The sequence below is a fragment of the Mobula hypostoma genome, chromosome 11 (assembly GCF_963921235.1).
Source record: "Mobula hypostoma chromosome 11, sMobHyp1.1, whole genome shotgun sequence".
NCBI classification, from domain to species: Eukaryota; Metazoa; Chordata; class Chondrichthyes; order Myliobatiformes; family Myliobatidae; genus Mobula; species Mobula hypostoma.
In genome coordinates this window covers 64,839,154-64,861,346 of record NC_086107.1, presented here as the reverse complement: position 1 = coordinate 64,861,346, position 22,193 = coordinate 64,839,154, and the positions used below count along the sequence as shown (strand labels likewise).

Genomic DNA, 22,193 nt, shown 5'->3' with positions numbered 1-22,193 from the left:
CACCTTTTAAGTTTTCATGTTTTACAACATTGAATCACAGTAGATTTAATTTAGGTTTTTTGACACTGATCAACAGAAAAGACTCTTTTGTGTTAAAGTAAAACCAAATTTCTACAAATTGGTTTAAATTAATTACAATTATTAAACACAAAATAATTGATTGCTTAAGTATTCACCCCCTTCAAGTCAGTATTTAGTAGGTGCGCCTTTGGCAGGAATTACAGCCTTGGGTCTGTGTGGATAGGTCTCTATCAGCTTTGCACATCTGGACACTGCAGTTTTTCCCCATTCTTCTTTACAAAACTCCTCAAGTTCTGGCAAATTGCATGGGGATTGTAAGTAAACAGTCCTTTTCAAGTCCAGTCACAATTTCTCAACTGGATTGAGGTCTGAACTTTGACTTAGCCACCAGAGGGGAGTAACTTTGTTGTTATTAAGCCATTCCTGTGCAGCCTTGGCTTTATGCTTGGGGTCATTGTTTGGCTGGAAAACAAATCTTCCCCCAAGTATGGTTCTGTTTGAGACTCCATTAGGTTTTCCTCCAGGATTTTCTGATATTTTGCTGCATTCCTTTTACCCTCTACCATCACAAGCCTTCCAGGGCCTGCTGCAGTGAAGCATTCCCACAGCATGATGCAGTCACCACCATGCTTCAAAGTGGGGATGGTATGTTTTTGATGATGTGTGGTGTTTGGTTTATGCAAAACATAGAGTTTAGTCTGATGGCCAAAAATCTCAATTTTGGTTTCATAGAACCTACTTCCAACTGATTTCAGAGTCTCCCATATGCCCTCTGGCAAACTCTAGCCACGATTTTATGTGAGTATTTTTTCCAATTGTGGCTTCCTCTTTGCCACTCTCCCATAAAGCTGTGATAGTGAAACATCCAGGCAAGTTGTTGTAACTGCAGTCTCTCCCAATTCAGCCACTGAAGCTTGTATCTCCTCCAGAGTTGTCACTGGTCTCTTGGTGGCCTCCCCCTTCACTAGACCCCTTCTTACAAAGTCACTCAGTTTTTGAGGACAGCCTGCTCTAGGCAGATTTACAGCTGTGCTATATTCTTTCCATTTCTTGATGATTGACTTAACTATATTCCAAGGGATATTCAGTGACTTGAAAATTTTCTTGTATCCATCTCCTGACTTGTACTTTCCAATAACCTTTTCGTGGAGTTGCTTGGAGTGTTCTTTTTGCCAGGATGCTGACTCACCAGCAGTTCGACCTTCCTGATACAGGTGTATTTTTACTACAATCAATTAAAACACCTTGACTGCACACAGGTCTCCAAAAAGAAGTTGCAACTAATTTTGCGACTTCTATAACTAATAGGCTGAACCTGTGATGATTTGGTGAGTCATACTAAAGGGGGTGAATACTTAAGCAATTAATTATGTTGTGTTTTATATTTGAAATTAATTTAGATCACTTTGTAGAGATCTGTTTTCACTTTGACATGAAAGTCTTTTTCTGTTGATCAGTGTCAAAAACTTAAATCCACTGTGATTCAAATTGTAAAACAATAAAATATGAAAACTTTCAAGGCAGATGAATACTTTTTATAGGCATTGTATATACATGTTTTATGCACTCTCCAAACTTGCTTTAACTCACAGTAATCAACTGCACTGGCAGATCAGCAGCAACAAATTGTTAGGTATTTCATATTGAAGATAAAATATAAAGCAGGAGCAGTTTTTATTATTGAAGTGGACAGCAATGTTGATTGGAGCATAAAATATTCATGCTTTATCTCCCTTCTGGAGCCTCAATAATCAGAAATAAAGCACAATTTCCAAGATTAAAATAATCCACATGCAGGCATCACTAAGAAGTCCCCTGGAAAATTGAATCTCAATAGAATGGAACTCTTCAATCCAATCAATGCAGGAAAGTCCTCGAGTTGAGTTCAAGTAAACTGCTCAAACTATTTAAACCAGCATTACAATGATGGAGGTGGAGTGGGTGCGAAAATCCCAACTACGTTCATCTTTCTTCAGTGTTTCCTTAAAACTGCATGCAAGCCTGCATCAGCTACAAAAATCTGGCTACTTTTCTTTTAAAAAGAGATAGATTTTGTGCATTTTGTCTAAAAGGGACTGCAAACTACTCCATGCATAGAGTGATTCAACTTGAATGATCACTTGATACCAATTCCTCGCTGACATTAAAAATACAATGTTTTCCATGCCATGTTAACAGTCAATTAAGTGAAATTAGGGTCTCAATGCTGGCATTTGGACCTGTGCAAAAATTCTGAATCACTCCTATACTTACCCTTCAAATGAATTTGGAGGGTTTTGCATAAGCAACATTTGTGAGTATTTCCCAGGTTATCAAAGTCCCTCTTTAATGCTCACATTATCATGCTTGAAAATCTCCATAGATTTACACTTCAAATTAGCACCCGGCCTGACAACTTCAAAGGTCCTCCATATCTCTGCAGCATGAGTGGCCATGATTTACTTCACTTGCCTGGCTCATTCTCAAACTCTGGAATTCCTTCCCTAAATTTCTATTGCATACTACCTTTCTCCCTCCTTTATAATGCAACACATTCTTCAAATATGTGATATCACCACACAAAAAGGTGTATTTTTCAGAAATGCAAAGAACATAAACAAATAAACCCATGTATTGACTTCGGGTCTATAATTTACAAACAGTTTCATAAATGTCCTGCTTGTAATGAATTTCTAAAATCAATTTAAGACAGTTTTCCAGATCAGTCTCTTTTAGAACTGGAAAGACATCAAATCATTATCAGACCATAAGACACATATATTCAGTTATGTCAATTAATCGAAAAGTTGTCATTAGCACATATCCTTTAGCAAGGAATACCTTGCGACAAATGGCAGAATTTTATTTTGGGTCTGAATCTGAGGAATCAAAATCATAAAATATATTTTCAAATTGAAGTAACAAAGACACAGGCAGATGACAAAAGAAGTGGTTCAGTAAAATGGGCAACCTCCCAAACAGATTAAATAACATGGCAGTGAACTGGTTAAATCACGAGATTGGTAAAACTAAGGTCTATACTAAGCACCAAGATAATCTAATTCAGATAAAGATCATTGAGCACTGTTGTTCATAAATGGTTTACCAATATTCTCCATGGAAAATAATCTCTTCTATAAGAATCCGGAGCACAACAGCGTGCCCCCTGAAATGGCTAGGCAAGTCATTAGCTGCTGCTCCACCACCTTCTTGAAGGCAATTAGGGATGGACAATCTGCAGTTGCTTTTGCACTGAAGGCCACATCTCCTTAACAAACACAAAACATTGCATTTGGCAAGAATAAAAAAAGCAGGCCATACTCTTAAAATGCCAAAGGTTCAATTTTGTATTTTTACAATATATTTATTATGAGAGATGGTATTTTAAAAACAAGTGCATAAATGCAACACAACATGGATGCCCAACAAATTGGGAGAGTCACGTAAAGAAGTGCTAAATGAAATACAGAACATATTATGAAGATTAAAACCTTATAGAAAATGTGCTTATAGCCATTTTAAGGGAAACAGCAAAGTAAAAGGTGTTCATGTTGACCCTGCTTTGGGTAATTGCCTAAGCTGAATAATCCAAATGATGAATATATATTGTAAACAAACATAGGTTGAAGCAATGAACCCTGTGATACCCCACCAGTTGCTACCTGCCCCTCAAGACCTGCTTGTTTCTAGGGAGATACAAGAGACTGCAGACATTTGGAATTGGGAGCTACAAACAACCTGCTGAAAGAACTCAGCAGGTTGAGCAGCATCAGTAGGAGAAAAAGTGTTAATGTTTTGTGTCAAAACCTTGCATCAAAATTGAGATTGGAGAGGTGAGATGGCTGGCTCAAAGAGAAGGGGAGAGGCAAGAAAAGATGGTGAGGGAATTGGTGGTCTGAGGAGGGGTGTGAGATGATGGGCAGGTTGTGTCAGATAGGGGAGGCGAGCAGGAGAGGAATTGGAAGGCATATGAATGCGGGGGGGGGAAGGGGAGAGGGGGGAGGAGGAGGAGGGGAACAACAACAACAACAACAACAACAGATGGACCAAGGTGGAGGGAGGGGAGTGTGAATATAGGAGACAGTTGCTGCAGGGAGGTAAGCATAAACACAAAATGTTACCAGTGCTACATTCAGATAAGTAAAGAAAATGAGAATGGAAATCATTGAAGGAAAAAAATGGAGAGGAAGATGGCAGCTGGAATTAGAAAGGAAGTGGGGTGGGCACTGGTGAGGGAAAAGCTGTGTGGGAAGTATGTCAACTCCACTCCCATTCATCTCTCCTTCTTGGAACTACTTGGTTGACCTCTTACGCTTGTCAGTCCACCAAACGCCTCACAGTCCTTTCTCACGACTCCACATCTCCTCTCAATGGTGGCCATCTTGCCACTCCACTCTCAGTCACGATACAAGGTTTCAACCTGAAATGTCGACATTTTCTTTCCTTCTATAGATGCTACTCAACCTGCTGAGTTCCTCCAGTAGATTGTTTGTGCCTTCTTGTTTTCTTCTGTTTCATGTCTGCCAAGCAGTTGGCCAATCAGATCAGTTCTTACCCCCAATCCTGTGCTTTAATTGTGTAGCTAATATCTTACGTGGGATTTTATCATAAGTCTTCTGAAAGCTCAACTACATCCATTCCATTCTTAACATCCTCAAAGAATAATTTAAGATTGATCTTCATTCTTCAAATCCAAGTTGTCTTTGTCTGATCTTGTCACTATTTTCCAGGTGCTCTGGTATTATACTTTTAAGAGTGGATATGAGCATTTTCCCCACAGCTAGTGTCAGATTAATTGGTTTATAATTCCCAGTTTTCTTTCTATCCCCTTTATTTTTGAAACTGCGGGGAAATCAACAACAATGAAATTGGAACTGCATTGTATATGCAAAGCTGGTCTTGTATACTGTTCATACAGATCAAATCATTGCATGATGCATTGAGGTAGTACCAGGTAAAACAATAGCAGAATGCAGAATAAAGTGCAACAGCTACAGAGAAAGTGCAGCACAGATAAACAATAAACTGGAAAATCATAATGAGGTCGACTGAGATCAAGAATCCATCATAACAGGGAACATCAAGGTGATGAGGCAGGTACAAGGCAGGAAATTGCTTAACTGAAGAAAACACGATGATGGTGATGGCCATTTCAGCATACTTCTTTCTACCAATATTAGCTTTTAACAAAAACTATAAAAACCAGTAGCATCACTCATAATCACCAGACCGAATAGCCTAATTCTGTTCCAATGCCTTAGGGCCATACAGCTATCAACCATTCCTTGCTGGTTCAAAGTAATCTCCTCCAATATAAATTGTGCAGTCTTTATAATTTACATATTAACAAATAGTGATTTTGAGAAAAGAGTTGGGAATTCCTTCTTTTGTTTGGGACACTATGTCACTTGATTGCTACAGAAGGCTGTTGTCAAACAGCTTCTAACTAGCGTCAATCACATGCAGTTATGTGGTCATTACACCGTGATTAGAGCAAACAGTTTTTAAATAGAGTCAAAAAGCAGCAATCTTAGTCATTGATAGTTGGCAAGAAATAAATAGTAAGATTATTCTGAACTGTTTTGCTCACTGCGGTTTCAAGCATTCAGGCTTGGAGACGCCAGAAACTGACAGAAATGAAAATTAAACAATTTGACTATTTCAACAAGTTAGAAACTACAATCAATTTGAAGGTATCGATAACCATCTTGAGTGTTACAATAAAAATGATTTAGAGTATGCAATCATCAAAAAGACTGTATGAAGGCAGACTATTATCTGCACTATATATCTGAGCTGATTTTGTTCATTTACAGTCAAAGAAATGCAGCAGAGTACACTGGATGAATTCCTCATCGAGAATTATGAGGAACGAATACACAATTTCATGGTACTGTAGTGGTATTGGTAATGTTCTAAATTTGTTCTGTATTTCATACAAATACCCAATTTGTTAGTCAGTTAAACAGTAGCTTGTCTTTTTTATACTCTTTTAACTTCAGCTAATTGGGGTAGCCATTTAATTGGACCAAAATAAACTGGTCCTGATGTGTCCCAATTAACAGGAATCCACCGTTTCTGGGAAAAAAAATGGCTTTTGTATTGTCTTTCTGGTGATAATTATAGTTCACTGTGGTGTAAGAATGTCTTCTGGAAGCTGCTTCCAATCCTGATTAAGGTCTCTATTGTCTCAATAAATGAAGAAAGTATGGATGGTTTATAAGCAATGCAACAAGCTATAAATTGAGCCCTCAGTACCAATCAATTTTCCAAAAAAAAATCCTTCAAATGGGTTATATTTGCTGAAATATCACTGAACTTCAAAAAAAAAAATTCTGTTCAACATATATGCTCTCATCACATTCCTCCAACCATCACCAAGGCTGGATTGAAAACCATTATTTTAACAGTCTAACACTGGCTTCAAGGATGACCTCTATGGCTTTACCTGAACTCTTAAGTTACAATTTTTATGGTAAAAAGGTCAAAGGATAGCCTTTCAATCCAGTGTCAGGAATCAAGACCAAGTTTTAGAACTGTAAGGACTATCCCAAAAGATCACAAGAAAAAACTACTGTCTGAGGGAAAAAAACAAACTCTGCACACTGTTCCTCCACATACTGTATATCATTCAACTGACTCATTCAAGAAACTTCAAAAGAGCACACTCAATGCAGAGACCTACTCACTTGTGTCCTGACAAACTTCCCAAAGCACTTACCATTGCTGATTTCTGGAAGGTCGAATTTGGTGAAGTCCCACCATTGGAGGCGATAAGTGATGTTGGCAATATTACTGGCCACTGCTGACTGCCCATCGCCTATCACAGCACCTGAAATTAAAGAATAAGAGTACCAATTGATTAAGAAAACCCCTACAATTACACCATAGGTATTTAAATACAAGAAGTGGGGTGGTGAACATTTTACTCCCAATTTTTCCAAAATAATTTAGTCCAATTTGTTAACGTTATTGGGGAAGGATATTACTAAAAATATGGAGTAATACACATTTGTTAAACTTGCATCTGTCTCCAACCATGCATGCATTCACATGCATCATCACTTCAAAATGTAAATCAATAAAGCTTCTGGCAGGAAAATGCAAACTTGTACATTTGCAATTATAGACTCTTGTGCATCTTCCTTTGTAGTCAATCTCCAGATGCTAGACTCAGCATAGTAATTATTTTCTTTGCTAATCTCCCTCTGTCTTTCCTGGACCAAGTCATTTATCACATTTTTCATTCAGAGCACTTTAGAGATGTGCTGTAACATTAAAGGAACGATACAAATGCATGATGTTGATGTAACTTCCTCAATATATGCAGATCAACTCAACTCAAAAGCAAGGTTTCCCCAGTCTTTCCCCACTCACTGTACGTCACAGTTCCTCTACGAAGAGCGGTACCAAGATAAATGAATAAAGATAATGAATGTAACACTCTGAAATCAGAAATTGGCCCTCACTCCAGTAATTCAGAGCATAATAAATCCAAAAAAATACTGCAATACTAAGGAAACTGGTGCTAATCTGTTTTGGTTGAGATGGTTATATCAGAGCATCTAACGCAATGGAATTGATTTCAGGTATTTACTGAAGAGTGAGCTGAACAACAATAATTTATCAACTTATAGCATAAAAGCAGAATTGGTATAAAAATTACAATCTACCATTCGAAATGCCACAGTAAATCTGAAGTTCAAAGTAAATTTAATATCAAAATACATATATATTACCATACACAACACTGAGATTAGTCTTTTTGTAGGCATACACGGTAAATACAAGAATCAATGAAAGGCAGCATCCAACAGGGTGGACAAATAGCAATACACAAAAGACAACAAACTGTGCAAATAGAAAAGAATAAATAAATAAATAAGCAAGCAAGCAAGCAAGCAATAAAAGTAAATGAGATGAAGAATCCCTGAAAGTGAGTCTAACAGTTATGGAAACAGTTCAGTAATGGGGTGAGTAGAGTGAAGTTATCCCCTCTGGTTCAAGAGCCTGATGGTTGAGAGATAATAACCATTCATGAACCTGGTGGTGTGAGGCCTGAGGCAGTGTATCTTTCTGGCAGCAGAGAGAAGGGAAGCATAGCCTGTGTGGTGGGGATCCTTGATCACGAATGCTGCTTTCCTGCAACAGCACTCTGTGCAGGTGTGTTCAATAGAGGGGAGAGCTTTACCTGTTATGTAGTGGGCCATATCTACTACTTTTTGTAGGATTTTCATTTCCAGTCATTGGTATTTCCATACTAGGCTGTGATGCAATCAGTCAATTTACTCTCCACCATGCACTTACAGAAGTTTGTCAAAGTTTTAGATGACATGCCAAATGTTCGCAAATGTCTAAGGAAGAAGAGGAGCAGTCACACTTTCTTTGTAATTACAATTATGTATGTGCTGGACCCAGTACAGATCTTCTGAAATGATAACACTGAGGAATTTGAAGTTGCTGACTCCCTCCACCTCCGATCCTCCGATGAGGACTTGCTCATGGGCTTCCAGTGTCCTGCTTCTGAAGTCAATAATTAGCTCTATCTCTTGTTGACATAGACTGAGAGATTGTTGTAGTGGCACCACTCAGCCAGATTTCCAGTCTCCTTCTTATAAGCTGATTCGTCACCACCTTTGATGCAGCCAACAACAGCAATGTCATCAGCAAATTTAAATATGGCATTGGAGCTGCCATATTGAATGCTGAGCTGTAGTGGAAGAGCATCCTGATGTATACATCTTTGTTGTCCAAATGTTCCAAGATTGAGTGAAGAGACATCAGCTGCTGACTGATGGCCCAGAAGGCAAACTGGAGCAGATCTAAGTCATTTCTCAGGGAGGAGTTGATATGTTTCATCACCAGCCTCTCAAAGCACTTCATCACGGTGAATGTAAGTGCTACTGGATGATAGTCATTCAGGCAGGTTACCACGCTCTTCTTAGAAACCGGTATAATTGAAACCTTCTTGAAGTAGGTGGGTAATTCAGACTAGTGAAGCAAGAGGTTAAAGATATTGGTGAACATTCCAGCCAGTTGACCAGCACTGTTCTTTAGTACTCAGCCAGGTACCCCGTCTCGCATGGATGCTTTCCATGGGTTCACCCTCCTGAAGACTGCTTGCATGTCAGCCTCAGAGACAGAAATCGCAGGATCACTGGGGGCTGTGGGAGTTTATGAAGGTTCCACTGTTTTGATAGTCAAAGTGAACATAAAAGGCATTGAGCTCACCTGGGAGCAAAAGCTTTGTTGTCACCTATGTTGCTTGGTTTCACTTTGTCAGAGGTAATATCATTCATTCCCTTCCACAGCTGTTAAGTATCTTTCAGTGATTCAAGTTTTGTCCAGAATTGCCACTCCAAACAGGAGATGGTTTTCTGGAGATCATATCAGGACCTCTTGTATCTTACTTGGTCTCCAGTCCTGAATACTACTAATCTGACCCTCAGCAGCCCTTATGGTTTATCAAGTGCTTCTATTTGTGGAAGTCTCTGAATGCTTTTGTGGAGACGCACTTGTCCACGACTCTTTTTATAAAGTCCATGACAAGCAAGGTGTATTCATCTTGATCCTCTGCTAAGTCCTTGAACATGGCCCAGTCCACCAGCTCGAAGCAATCCTGTAGCCGCTCCTCTTTCTCTCTCGACCACCTCTGTTGTCCTTATCCTGCAGCCTTTCTCTTTAACCTCTGCCTGTATGCAGGTAGGAGGAGGACAGCCAAGTGAACTGATTTCCCAAAATGTGGTCTGCACATGGAACTGTAGGCATTTCTAATCGTAGCAGTGGTCGAGTGTGTTGGAACCCCTGATGCGGCAGGTTACTTGCTGATGATAATTGGAGAGATTTCTTCTCACAAGCCTGAATGAAGTCCCCAACTTTGACTTGAAATGTGTCAGGCTGAGCTGTTTCTTGTTTGGCTATGGCAGCATTCAATATCTCAAGTGCCTGATTAACATCGGCTTTTGGCAATCTGTAAACTGCAGTCAGGATGGTGGAGGAGAACTCTCTTGGTAGGTAGATGTTCCACGTTGGGGGAAGAAGAATGCGACAAGACCGCTATGTCTAAGCACCACACTGAGCTTATCACGAAACACAGAACCCCACCTTTCATCTCTGAATCAGCAGTCCTGTGTACCGATGTATCCAGCATGTCCAGAGTGAGTCATGTCTCCGAGAAACACAGAACACAACAATTCCTCATTTCACTTCGATAACCCTTAGGTTCTCAAAGTTCAAAGTACAAAGTATGCATACTATAAGCAACCTTGAGTTTCACCTCCTTACAGGCGGGCCACAAAACAAAGAGAACCTATTGGAACTCATTAAAGAAAAGACCATCAAACACCCAATGTGCAGAAGATAAAACAAGTCATGCAAACAATAAAAGTAAGCAAATAACATTCAAAACTGAAGTTCACGAAAGTGAGTCTACAGCCATGAAGTGCTTTGGAGAATCTTGTTCTCCAGTGATTGTATATTTGCTAACAAGATGTTGGGTAGATGAACTTCCAGTCCTTGACATTACAATCTGGCTTGGAGTCCTACCCCTCTTCTGGCCATAGTGATGTACCTTCATCTTGTAAAGGTGCTGTACCTGTATGTTTGAGCATCAAACTCACTGAGCCCTTCAGAAGATCATGAAATCACTAGTTCATTAAGATAATTCAGAAGTATGTTGCTTAAAGAGAAAATCCAGGCTGCAGATTATAGTGAAAGTAATTCAGAAGAGGTTTAATTAAATGCTTTTGCTTCTGCAATGAAATCTAAACTATCATACTACACAAAGCAAAACCTGTCTTTGGATGAAAATTTACTTGTTGCATTTGTTATTGCCCCATAAACAACAGACATTATTACTGCTTTAATAATCATGGGCACGAATTGCAAGATCAGAAGCTCCAAATAATTTCCTAAATTGACATAACAATGGAATGCCTTGCCAGATTAAACAATTTGTAACTGCAAGCATTGTAAACAGAAGATTTAAATATTTAATATACAGTCCTGATGATAATTATACATTTTCTTTTTGAATTACTCAAAAATTATAGCGTACACAGATGCATTCAAAGGCCTTTAATTGCAAAATGCAAGCATGAGAAAATACCACAAGAGAAGGTATACTGTAAAGACTTCGATTTCTGCTATCATTATTCATTTGAAGTATATGGGTAACATGGGCCTTGTCAACATTTAATCACGATCTTTAATTGCCTTCAAGTTAAGGATGATGTGAAGATGGTCCCACAGTGCAATTAAACAGAGATGCCTCTGCTTTTAAGCTATTAATAATGCTAGATATCCAAATCACGATGGTATCCCTGTGCATTTCCCCTACCCTTAACTAACATCATTGCTAATAATTTATCTCTGCATCAAGTTCCTGGAATAACCTATCTCCCTTGATTGCCTTACTATCTTAAAAACCTACCCAGGTTCAATCCTGACCTCTGGTGCTGTATAGAATTTACACTGACTTCCTGTGGCAGTGTGAATTTCTTTCAGGTATTCCAGTTTCCTCTCGCATGCCAAAAATATGTAATCTGGTATGCTAATTAGCCACTAAGTTACACCTAGAGTATAGGTGAGTGGTAAAATCTGTGCAAAATTGATGATCCTCAAGTAGCAAATTCTAAAAATTCAGTAGCATCAAAACAAAGAAATTCCTCTCAAGTCTTTAATGACCAAGATTTTAACTTGAAGACACAAGAAAAAACAGTTGCAGGAACCTGGTGCAACAAAATGCTGGAGGAACTAAGAATCACTGGTGAAGTGAAATGGACAGTCGATGTTTAGAATCAAGGCCCCTCACCTGGTCTGCAGCTAAACAGAGAGGCTTAGGTAGAAAATCTGCAGGGGTAACTCAGCTGGTCTGAGGAGCATCTACAGGCGGGACAGGAATTGTCGATGTTTTGCATTGAGACCTTGTATCTTGATTTGCAACTATGACCATTGATAGCTAGATACAGTCATGAGGGGAAACATTAACCCCACTAAGCCATGCAAAGAATTCCTTGTTCTTCTAAATTCAAGTATAAATCTAACTGAAAATTAAATAAAAACCTGTGATGCCTTAAATATGAAACAGTAACAGAAAAATGCTGGAAATACATAGCAGGTCAGAAGGAACAATTCACATTCAAAAATGTGACTCTTCATCAAAATAGGAGATGTGAAAAAACAAGTCTGCTTAAGGCAGCACAGAGGGAGAGGGATGAGAAAACAAAGTGAATACCCAGGAACCAATCTGGTGAACCTCACTGTACTCCTTTCATTGCAATGAGGTCAGATGCATTATATTCCTCATGCAGCATCACCAGACCTTGTATCATTCCAGTCAGCCAGCTTTATATCTTTATATTTTGTAATAAAGAACATATCATTTGGCTTCATAATTGCAAGCTATATCAGTATATTAACTTTGTGTATGTGATTTGTGTACGAGGATACACCACCCCTCCAAACTAAATCTTTCTACCTCTCACCATTTCCCAAATACTCTTAATTTTTCTTTTTTTTCCCCTCATCGTGAAGGACCTACTATTTTTCCACATGTAATTCCATTTTCTATTTTCTATACAGCATATAGCCCTGAAGTATATCTGCATCCTCTATACAGCATATAGCCCTGAAGTACATCTGCATCCTCACTACATACACTATCATCCAGCTTTGAGTCAAGCAGCAACCTTGGATAAATCACATTTGATTAACTCAGTCAAATTGTGGACACGTTGGAGTCCAGCACTGGTTCCTGCATAAGGCACAATCCTCCAATCCTGATATAAGGTTTTATATCTACTTTGTTTTCACTCAATTAAACAATCCGGAACTAGATAGATAGATATACTTTATTAATCCCGAGGGAAATTTGGTTTCATTACAGCTGCACCAACCAAGAATAGAGCGTAAATATATCAATACAAAAAACCCCAACAATCAAACAACAAAATGCAAACTATGGCAGATGGAAAACAAGTCCAGGACCAGTCTATTCGCTCAGGATGTCTGACCCTCCACGGGAGGAGCTGCACGTTCGATGGCCACAGGCAGGAACGACCTCCCGTGCCGTCAAGTGTTGTATCACGGTGGAATGTGGCCGAAGTCCAACAGTAAGAAGTTCAATATCCAGTCTGCAAACACGTTCCTTGATCATAATATACCCCGGATTGCACCATCCGTTGTTAGCCAGAACAGTAAGCACTCAACTCCTTTACGCTTACCGCTCTCAGTGCACTTCCGGTCAGCCGGAACGGTATTACCCACCGAACTCCTCTTCTCCAAAAGTCTCTGTTGTCTCGACCCAGTCCTCTTTCCTCAGCTTTGTGATCCCCTTCTGCATCCTCTGTGTGTTTTCCTCCGGATTTCAGCAGGGGTGTCTGCCGCTCTGTTCGCTAAGCTGGCCGGTATTTTCATTGTCCATGGAATGCACAATGCAGCCTTGCTTCTGTCCCGCATGTCGGGATGTAACCATTTCCAGCGCTAAAGAAAACCTAAATAAAACTCTCTCTACCAGCATGTTAGAGAGGGTGCAGCTTCGACGTGTTACCATGAGAAAAATATACAAAAAATAATGTAAATTAAAAAGTAAGAAGACGAAAGTAAGAATAAATTGGAACGGCTGTACCAGGCTGCATGCACGACCGGCGCATGCGCACTAAACCATACAAGTATATGCTATGTGCTCTAACTTTACTTTATAATTCCCAGTTTTCTCTCTCCTTCCTTTGTACATAGTGAGGTTACATTAATGGAACCATTCCAGAAGTGCTATAATTTTGGACAATGACAACCAGCGGGTCCAATATCTTTATCATCTCTTTCAAAATTTTTGAGCACAGGTCATCTGCTCTGGGGATCAGTTGGGTCTAGTCTAACTTGTACAATATGCACTACTTTTTTTATTTGTGACAGTGGATACAAAGTATTTGTTTCCTTTTTCTGCTATTTCCTGTATAATTCTTCATGTTGCAGTCTGTGCTGATAGCACCCATATCAACTTCTTAATTTTTATATATTCAAAGAATGGGGTTCATGCTTATATTGGTGGTGTCAATCAAACAGTTGCTGGATTACTCAGAATCAGGCTATGAGCTCCTTAACCATCATTAGAACTGTACTTGAAAAGGCCGGGGGCGGGGGGATATCCTTGTTCTGGATAAAGTTTACATATAATGCTTAAAGTTGTAGGGGATTGGCCATTTAAAATAAATGAGGGAACTTTTTCCTCCAAGGATGATGAGTCTTTGGAACTTTCTTCCTCAAAAAGCGATGGAAGAAGAGACAGTGGATATTTTGATGGATTCTTTATTTGCAAGGGGTTGAAAAGTTTACCAGAAATGCAGAGTTGGGATTTCAATCATATTAATAAGCAGCGCAGGCTGAAGCAGCTGAGTGCTTTACTCCTGCTCCTAATTCCTATGTTTAGGTGCATTCTTACATCAGTTCAAGGTCACAATATCTACTGATTTTTTTAAAGAAAATTTATTCTCATGCACAGTGGGAGCACTGCACATTATTGAGGATCAAGAAATAGCAGTTGGCAGGTCTGGTTCAAACCATTATTTTAATAGTCTAAGACTGGTCTCAAGGATGACCTTTACAGCTTTACTTGCACTCTTAAGTTACATTTTTTATGGTTAAAAAGATCAAAGGATATCCTTTCAACACAGTGTCAGGAATCACGACCAGTTTTCAGAACTATAAGGACCATCCCAAAAGATCTCAAGAAAAAAATTTAACTTGAATTCTTTCATCTTATTTGAAGAGAATGATTCAATTTGATGACATTTTGCATAATATAGTAGAATTCAACCAACAATCAAAATCTTCCTCCTCTTTTTATCCAACTTCCCACAATTTTTCCCCAAAAAGTTGCTCTTGAAGCAGATTGCTGATAAATGCATTTAGATTGTTTTCACTTCTAAGTGTATAGAACTCCAAAGCAATTTCTCTGGATCATAAGGTCAAGGGATGCGGCATTTTACTCAGCAAATAATTTATTCTGCAATTTCTTCTAACCAGTGATGCCTTTTCAGCTGGGACAACTAAATGGTTGAAGTGGTCTGTAAACCTCAGAGTTCTAACACCCATTGGCTTAAAGACAGTCAGAGCACTGATTCAAAGCAGTGCAAATTTGTTTTCCTTCTTCAAATACAAAATGACTTTACTGACAATTATCAGCAATGAAATGATGAGCTGGGGATAAACTGCTGACTGTTGCCATAGCAACAAAGTAAGAAAAAGGATAGCTTGATTCTCCAGCAACATCACATCTTTCTGGTGATTATTACAATAAGTCAGCAACAGAGTGGGAAATGACAGGGCTAACTCAAAAGGAGAGAACAGATCTCCATTCATATCAAGACAATGTCTTCAACCAAACTTTTGGTCAGCTCTTCTCAATCTCTCACAATGATCAATCACACAAAAGATTTTGTTGAAAGATTTAGTCATAACAGTTAGGAGATACACACCTTCATCTTTTTCATAGAAATGATATTCTGGGCCTACTCTTTATGCAAAAGTAGAATTATGGATGGATTTAGTAGATTTTACAAACATATTTATAAAATGAGTTTGTACTTTTCAGTGGCTTCACCATCTTAACGACTGCACAAAGAAAATAAAATGTAATAACTGACTTAACAGAATATATACCCACAAACAGCAAATAATCAAATAAACAGATTTAAGGATAAAGATTGGGCATGACAAAAGTGAATTCCATCCCTTATTCTCATCTCCCCATCATGCTCAGAGCTTACAGTAATGTCTTAACACTAATGTGTTGCTCTGTGTGTTGGCAGAGGTCACATTTGGATAAAACAGTATCCCGCGTGAATGTCCAGCAATGCACTGAGTGGATGCAATTGTCACTAAATGACTTAATGAATGCCAGTGAAGTGGAAAAGTGGAAGAGGAAATAACAATTTCAAGGGGATCTTGAATATTCAAATAGAAAGGCAGAGGGGAACATGGTTAATGCCATAACGAAGATGGCTGCTTCAAAGATAAATTCTTCTACATTAATTCATTGAATTGTCTGCTTGGGTCATATTCCCAAACTTCTAGAATAGATGCTTGGACCAAGCCATAAAATTCATGCATTAAAGTTAGGAAGGAGTTGAAAATTATGTTATCAAATTACAAAAATCTTGACATCTGTATACTACTGATAAGAGTTAATATTTTTAAAGGAAAATAATAAAATGCTATTTAAAGCTCTGGATAATGCAAACCACTCTTCCTTTTCAGGAATCGGTGACAATATTTGACACGCAAAAAAAGAGCGACGGATTTGTTGGAAAAGCAATCATTAATGCCTGGAAGATCAAAGCAGAAAATCAGCTTAATAAATAAAAATACAACACCATTTTTTTGCTCTATTTAATCACAAAGTAAATGATTCTAGTAAGTCTGTAAGTGAAGCGAGAATTACTAGTACATTAAAATAGTTGAAATCATGGGATAAAATACAGATCATTTTTTGATCTCTACCAAGCAATGGTTATAATTTCTGTCTATGTTTAAAAGGTAAAGAGCTATGGAATCAAATCTCAACTATTATCTTGTGCAAACAGCTTGAGTACATTTTAGGGAAGGAAACAAATATTTGCCATATTTAAAATTTACGCAGTATTTAATGGCACAAAGTATTTCAAGTAGTTCTGTACGTTTGCATGTTTCATTTGGTTTAAACTGCCAGTTACCGGAAATCGTATAATTCTGCACATATTATTGGTATACTAGTTCACAAATAAAAAATAATTGGAATTAGGCATTATACTGATAGGGAGGTGAATAACCTCATCCAAAAATATAGTACTCCGAGTTAAAAGTAGTTTTTAAACTGTATACTGAACATGCAGTAGAACAAGAGATCAACACAAGTCCCTGAAAATCCAACCAATTAGACAGAAATTTGCATTTTATTATAATACAAGGAAAAAAAATCAAATATGATGAGCACATTCTTTTGAAAAATCGATCTCATTTGCACAGCAACATTTATGTACAAGGTTTTTCTTCAATAAGGAGGTAATGTAATTTATTATGTCTCTGACATGTTTATATTATTGGGTTTCTTCTTGTGTCTGAAACTGCTGGTTTATTTTATTGTAACAATATAATCTATGACCATTTTGTAAACAGAGATAGCCAGTAGACAAAAACAACATTTTAATTCACCTTGAAACCAAAGGATAATTAAAAACAAAGATCCTCATGCAAATCAGACATGATTCCACCCAGTGCAGCTAAGGAAGGAACAGGAAGAGATTTTGAAGGGTGACTTTTTTATATTCATTTCACGTCAATATTTTTACATAGTTCAAAGTAAAATTATTATCTAAGTACATATATGTCATCATATACAACACTGAGGTTCATTTTTTGCAGGCATACTCATAAATCTATAATAGAATAATAACCATAATAGAATCAATGAAAGACCACATCAACTTGGCAGTTCAACCAGTATGCAAAAGACAACAAACTGCAAATACAAAAAGAAATAATAATACTAATAATAAATAAATATGCAATAAATATTGAGAAAGTGAGATGAAGAGTCCTTAAAAGTGAGTCCATAGGTTGTGGGAACATTTCAGTTATGGGACAAGTGAAGCTGAATGAAGTAATACTATTTTGATCATGAGCCTGATGGCTGAGGGGTAATAACTGTTCATGATCTTGGTGGTATGAGTCCTGAGGGTGCTGTACCTTCTTCCTGATGGCAGCAACATGAAGAGAGCTCGACCTGGACCATGGGGATCCTGGATGATGGATGTTACTTTCCTGCAAAAACACTCTGTGTGGATGTTTTCAATGGGGGGAAGGCTTTACCTGTGATGGATTGGGCTGTGTCCATTTCCTTTTGTTGGATTTTCGGTTCAAGGGGATTGGTGTTTCCATACCAGGAACTGATGCGTATAGTCAATATACTCTCCACCAAACATCTATAGAAGTTAGTCAACGTTTTAAATATCAGAATCAGGTTTAATATCACCAGCACATGCTGTGAAGTTTGTTACCTTGTCATGCTGCATCTTCGCAAACTGCTAAGGAAGTAGAGGTGTAGCCGTGTTTTCTTTGTAATACACTTACTTGCAGGGCCCAGGATAGGTGCTCTGGAATGATAACACCAAAGAATTTGAAGATGATGCCCCTCCTCACCTCTGACTCCTTGATGAGGACTGGCTCCCGAACCTCTGGTTTTCTTCTCCTGAAGTCAATAATCAGCTCCTTGGTCTTGATGACATTAAGAGGTGGTTGTTGTGGCACCATTCAGCCATATTTTCAATCTCCCTGCTATATACTGATTCATCACCACCTTTGAATCAGCCAACAACAGTGGTGTTGTCAGCAAACTTGAATATGGCACTGAAACTGTACTTGGCCTCACAGACATAAGTGTAAAGCAAGTAGAACATGGGACTAAGCACACAGTCTTGTGGTGCAACTGTGCTGATGGTATTGTGGATTTGTTGTTGCTGATTCAAACTGATTGAGGTCTGTAATTAACTTACATCTCCTGCTTTTAATATTTTAGCAATATAGTGACCTGCCATTTTAGTTTTCTAATTGTACCAGAGGAAATAGCTTCTCACTTGTTGGTACATGTGGAACTGGTCAGCAGCCCGTTAATCTCAATATAATGGCCTAAAAGTGACCTACAAAATGTCAGTGTGCTGCTTCAGCTCTAAAAAAACATAAAATGATCGACTTTTATAACCATAAAAGTAAAGAAGGTTCAACCTCAGGTTAAACAAAGCTAAATGCAAATGTACAAATCTTATGACTTTCCTGCAATAGGTCTAGTTTACAAACTCAGAAAAGTAAGATTAACAGAGTCAACATGACACTGCCAGAGACAACAAATTATCAACTGTAAAACCCCCTGGTTTCCTTGGCTATGTAAATCTAGGGAAGACACCCTCCGGCCCTGCCAAACTTGTGAGATTGAGGTGCTCTCTCACCCCAAATCCTAGTTTGTGCTGATGCTGTGTAATTTGCTACCTTGTTACAAATTGGTGCCATGAAGTAACTGACAGTACACTGCACACGAATAAAGGAATTGTATTTATGAATCCTAACTTAACTAAAGGGTTAGTAAAGAATAACTAAAAAAAATGCCCATTCTAATTGAACAGTCAAATGCGCACAAGCTGGAGCTGATCTTGAACTTCACTGTCACTCACAAGCTGGGCCCTCGTCAGCATGAACAGCCACACCACCTTCCAAATGTTTCTCGCAATCCATCTCAAATAAACGGGTCTCCCACCGGATCTTATGCTACGACCAGTTCTTCCCAGTGTCTTCTCTCTTCATCTCCCACCAAACAAAAGCCCAAGACAAATCTTATTGTCACTCACCAAGAAAATCTCTCGCTAATTGAATGGCACACATTCCACACCATCCCTCATCTTCAACAGTAACCCAGACAAGCTGAAAACAAGTTGCTCTTACAGAACTGGCAAAATGAAATACATACAGCATAACAGTAAAAATATGAACCAGGGCATTACTGTAAGGACTACTTCGAATTAAGTCCATGATAATTAGGAAGCATATTGATAGTGCCAAATTCAAATCACAATGCCAAAGATACTAATGATAAAAATTTGTTGATGGAGTTTAATCTGACAGAATTTTTAGAAAGTACTTCATTTCTCATGATGTTTAAGTCTTGGCATTATTGCAATATGATAATACATCAATTTGCAAAATGCACTGATTAGCAATAATTTCCCAGAACAGCAAAGTAGTACTGAGAAGAAAAAATGCTTTTGTGGTAATGCTGATGGAAGGATAACCTATATCAGGACAACAGCAAGCACTCCCATGACCTTCAGGTATCATGATGGGATATTTTTGAAGTACAATGCCTTGTAAAAGTATTCAGCCCTCAGCCTTTGTTCACATAAATGAATATTAAACCAGAGATTCTGACCAACTTAACTGAGAATTTTTATTTATGAATCATATGCTCCTTTTTTCATAGTAGAGCCCAAAACAGGGTTCAAAAACTGAAATGTCAGCAGTTCAGAAGTATTCACCCCCCTTTGCTCAGTATTTAGTTGAACTACCTCTGGTAGCTATTACAGCTAGTAGTCTTTTTGGATAAGTCTCCATTAGCTTTTCATGTGATGGAGCAAGATTTATCCATTCCTCCTTGCAAAAATGTTCAAGCTGTGTCAGGTTAATCGGGGAGCGGTGGTGGACAGCAATCTTGAGGTCTTGCCAGAGATGTTTGACTGGATTAAGGTCAGGACTCTGACTGGGCTACTCAAGGACATCAACTTTCTTCACTTCAAGCCACTCCATGGTTGTCCTGGCAATGTGCTTTGGATCATTGTTCTTCCAAAAGACAAACTTCCTCCCCAGTTTAAGTTGCAGAGGCAATCAGGTTTATATCCAGGGTCTGTTTTTAGCAGCATTCAGTTTCCCACCAATCCTGGCCGGATTTCCAGTCCCTGCTACTGAAAAGCATCCCCATAACATGACACTACCTCCACCATACTTTACAGTAGAGATGGTATTACCTGGCTGATACGCAGTATTAGATTTACGTTACACCGCTTAGTGTTTGACGCCAACAAGTTCCACTTCCGTGTCATTCGACCATATCTTGACAGTATCTTCTAAGTGATGCTTTGAAAAGTCCTTATGGGAAAGGATATGCTACTTTTTAAGCCAGGGCTTCTTCCTTGCCACTCTTCCATAGCTACTCTTTTTGGGCAAGGCCTTATAGACTAGAGCCATGAACTCCCATTGCAGTCACTGATATCCGTAGCTCACTCATTGTGACTGTTGGCATCATAGACGCCTTTCTTGTATCTACCCATTCTTCTCTGGTGACTAAGTTTAGAGGGGCTGCCTGACCTAGACAGTATGGCTGTGGTTTCGTATTTTTTTCCACTTTTTCACAATAGACTGCACAGAGCTTCAATGTATGCTCAGTGCCTTTGAGATGATCTTGTACCCTTCACCAGATTTGTGTTTCTCTTTTATAATTCCCCTCACTTGGCTTGAATGCTCTTTTGGCTTCATTTTAGTTTGCTCTGTTGAAAATCTACCACACTGCTGGACCTTAGAGAGGTCAGTTATTTATTCAGGTGGTCCTCCAATTTTCAACATCAACAAATTGGGCGAGTTGGTAATGTAATATACAGTACCACACCTGAGGAAAGTTAGCGTAGTAGTTTCAAAGGAAATGAATACTTTTTCAGCTTCACAATTTTGGTTTTTATTTTTTTGCAAATAATTTACAGGTTTTGGAAATTTTCTTTTGATATGACATGATGTACAATGTTTTGTAGGTTAGCTCAAAAAACTTCAATTTCTTTTAAATTCAAAAAATAATAGTAAAATGTTAAAATCATTGTGGGGCTGAATACATTTTCAGGGCATTGTAGCTGGGAATGCTCATAAGGCCTAAGCTGAACTTCTTGAAGACGAGCTGTTAGTACACCAGTGTTTTAGTATCACAGTTGAATCAGTATAAAGTTTATCCTCAAGTCACTGTAAGACTGAATCAACAATCTTTTGACCCAGCAACTTGAGTCCCAAATGTAGCAAGAAGTATCAAACAGACACAATTTCAAGAAAATAATTTCCTTCTCAGTAGGTTCCTTGTAAAGCAGATCACTGAGAGGTCAAGCAACACACATAAAAATTGCTGGTGAACGCAGCAGGCCAGGCAGCATCTATAGGAAGAGGTACAGTCGACGTTTCAGGCCGAGACCCTTCGTCAGGACTAACTGAAAGAAGAGATAGTAAGAGATATTAAAGTGGGAGGGGGAAGGGGAGATCCGAAATGATAGGAGAATGCAGGAGGGGAAGGGATGAAGCTAAGAGCTGGAAAGTTGATTGGCAAAAGGGATATGAAAGGATCATGGGACGGGAGGCCTAGGGAGAAAGAAAGGGGGAGAGGGGAATCCCAGAGTATGGGCAAGGAGTATAGAGAGAGGGACAGAGGGAGAAAAAGAGAGAGAAAAAAATATAATAATAGTAAATAAATAACAGATGGGGTACGAAGGGGAGGTGGGGCATTAACGGCAGTTAGGTAAGTCAGTGTTCATGCCATCAAGTTGGAGGCTACCCAGACGGAATATAAGGTGTTGTTCCTCCAATCTGGGAAAGCAGGATCTCCCAGTGGCTACACATTTTAACTTCACATCCCATTCTCA

At 38.7% G+C, this 22,193-nt stretch overlaps 1 protein-coding gene across 2 annotated transcripts in view; it reads right to left on the bottom strand.

The window, feature by feature from the left end:
* Positions 1-22,193, bottom strand: part of LOC134353797 (activating molecule in BECN1-regulated autophagy protein 1-like) — a 423,477-nt gene that overhangs the window by 153,522 nt on the left and 247,762 nt on the right. For both annotated transcript variants that reach the window (XM_063062189.1, XM_063062188.1), the window contains exon 12: positions 6,722-6,832. In XM_063062189.1, the coding sequence (XP_062918259.1) occupies positions 6,722-6,832 (111 nt within the window). The remainder of the gene's footprint in view (positions 1-6,721; positions 6,833-22,193) is intronic.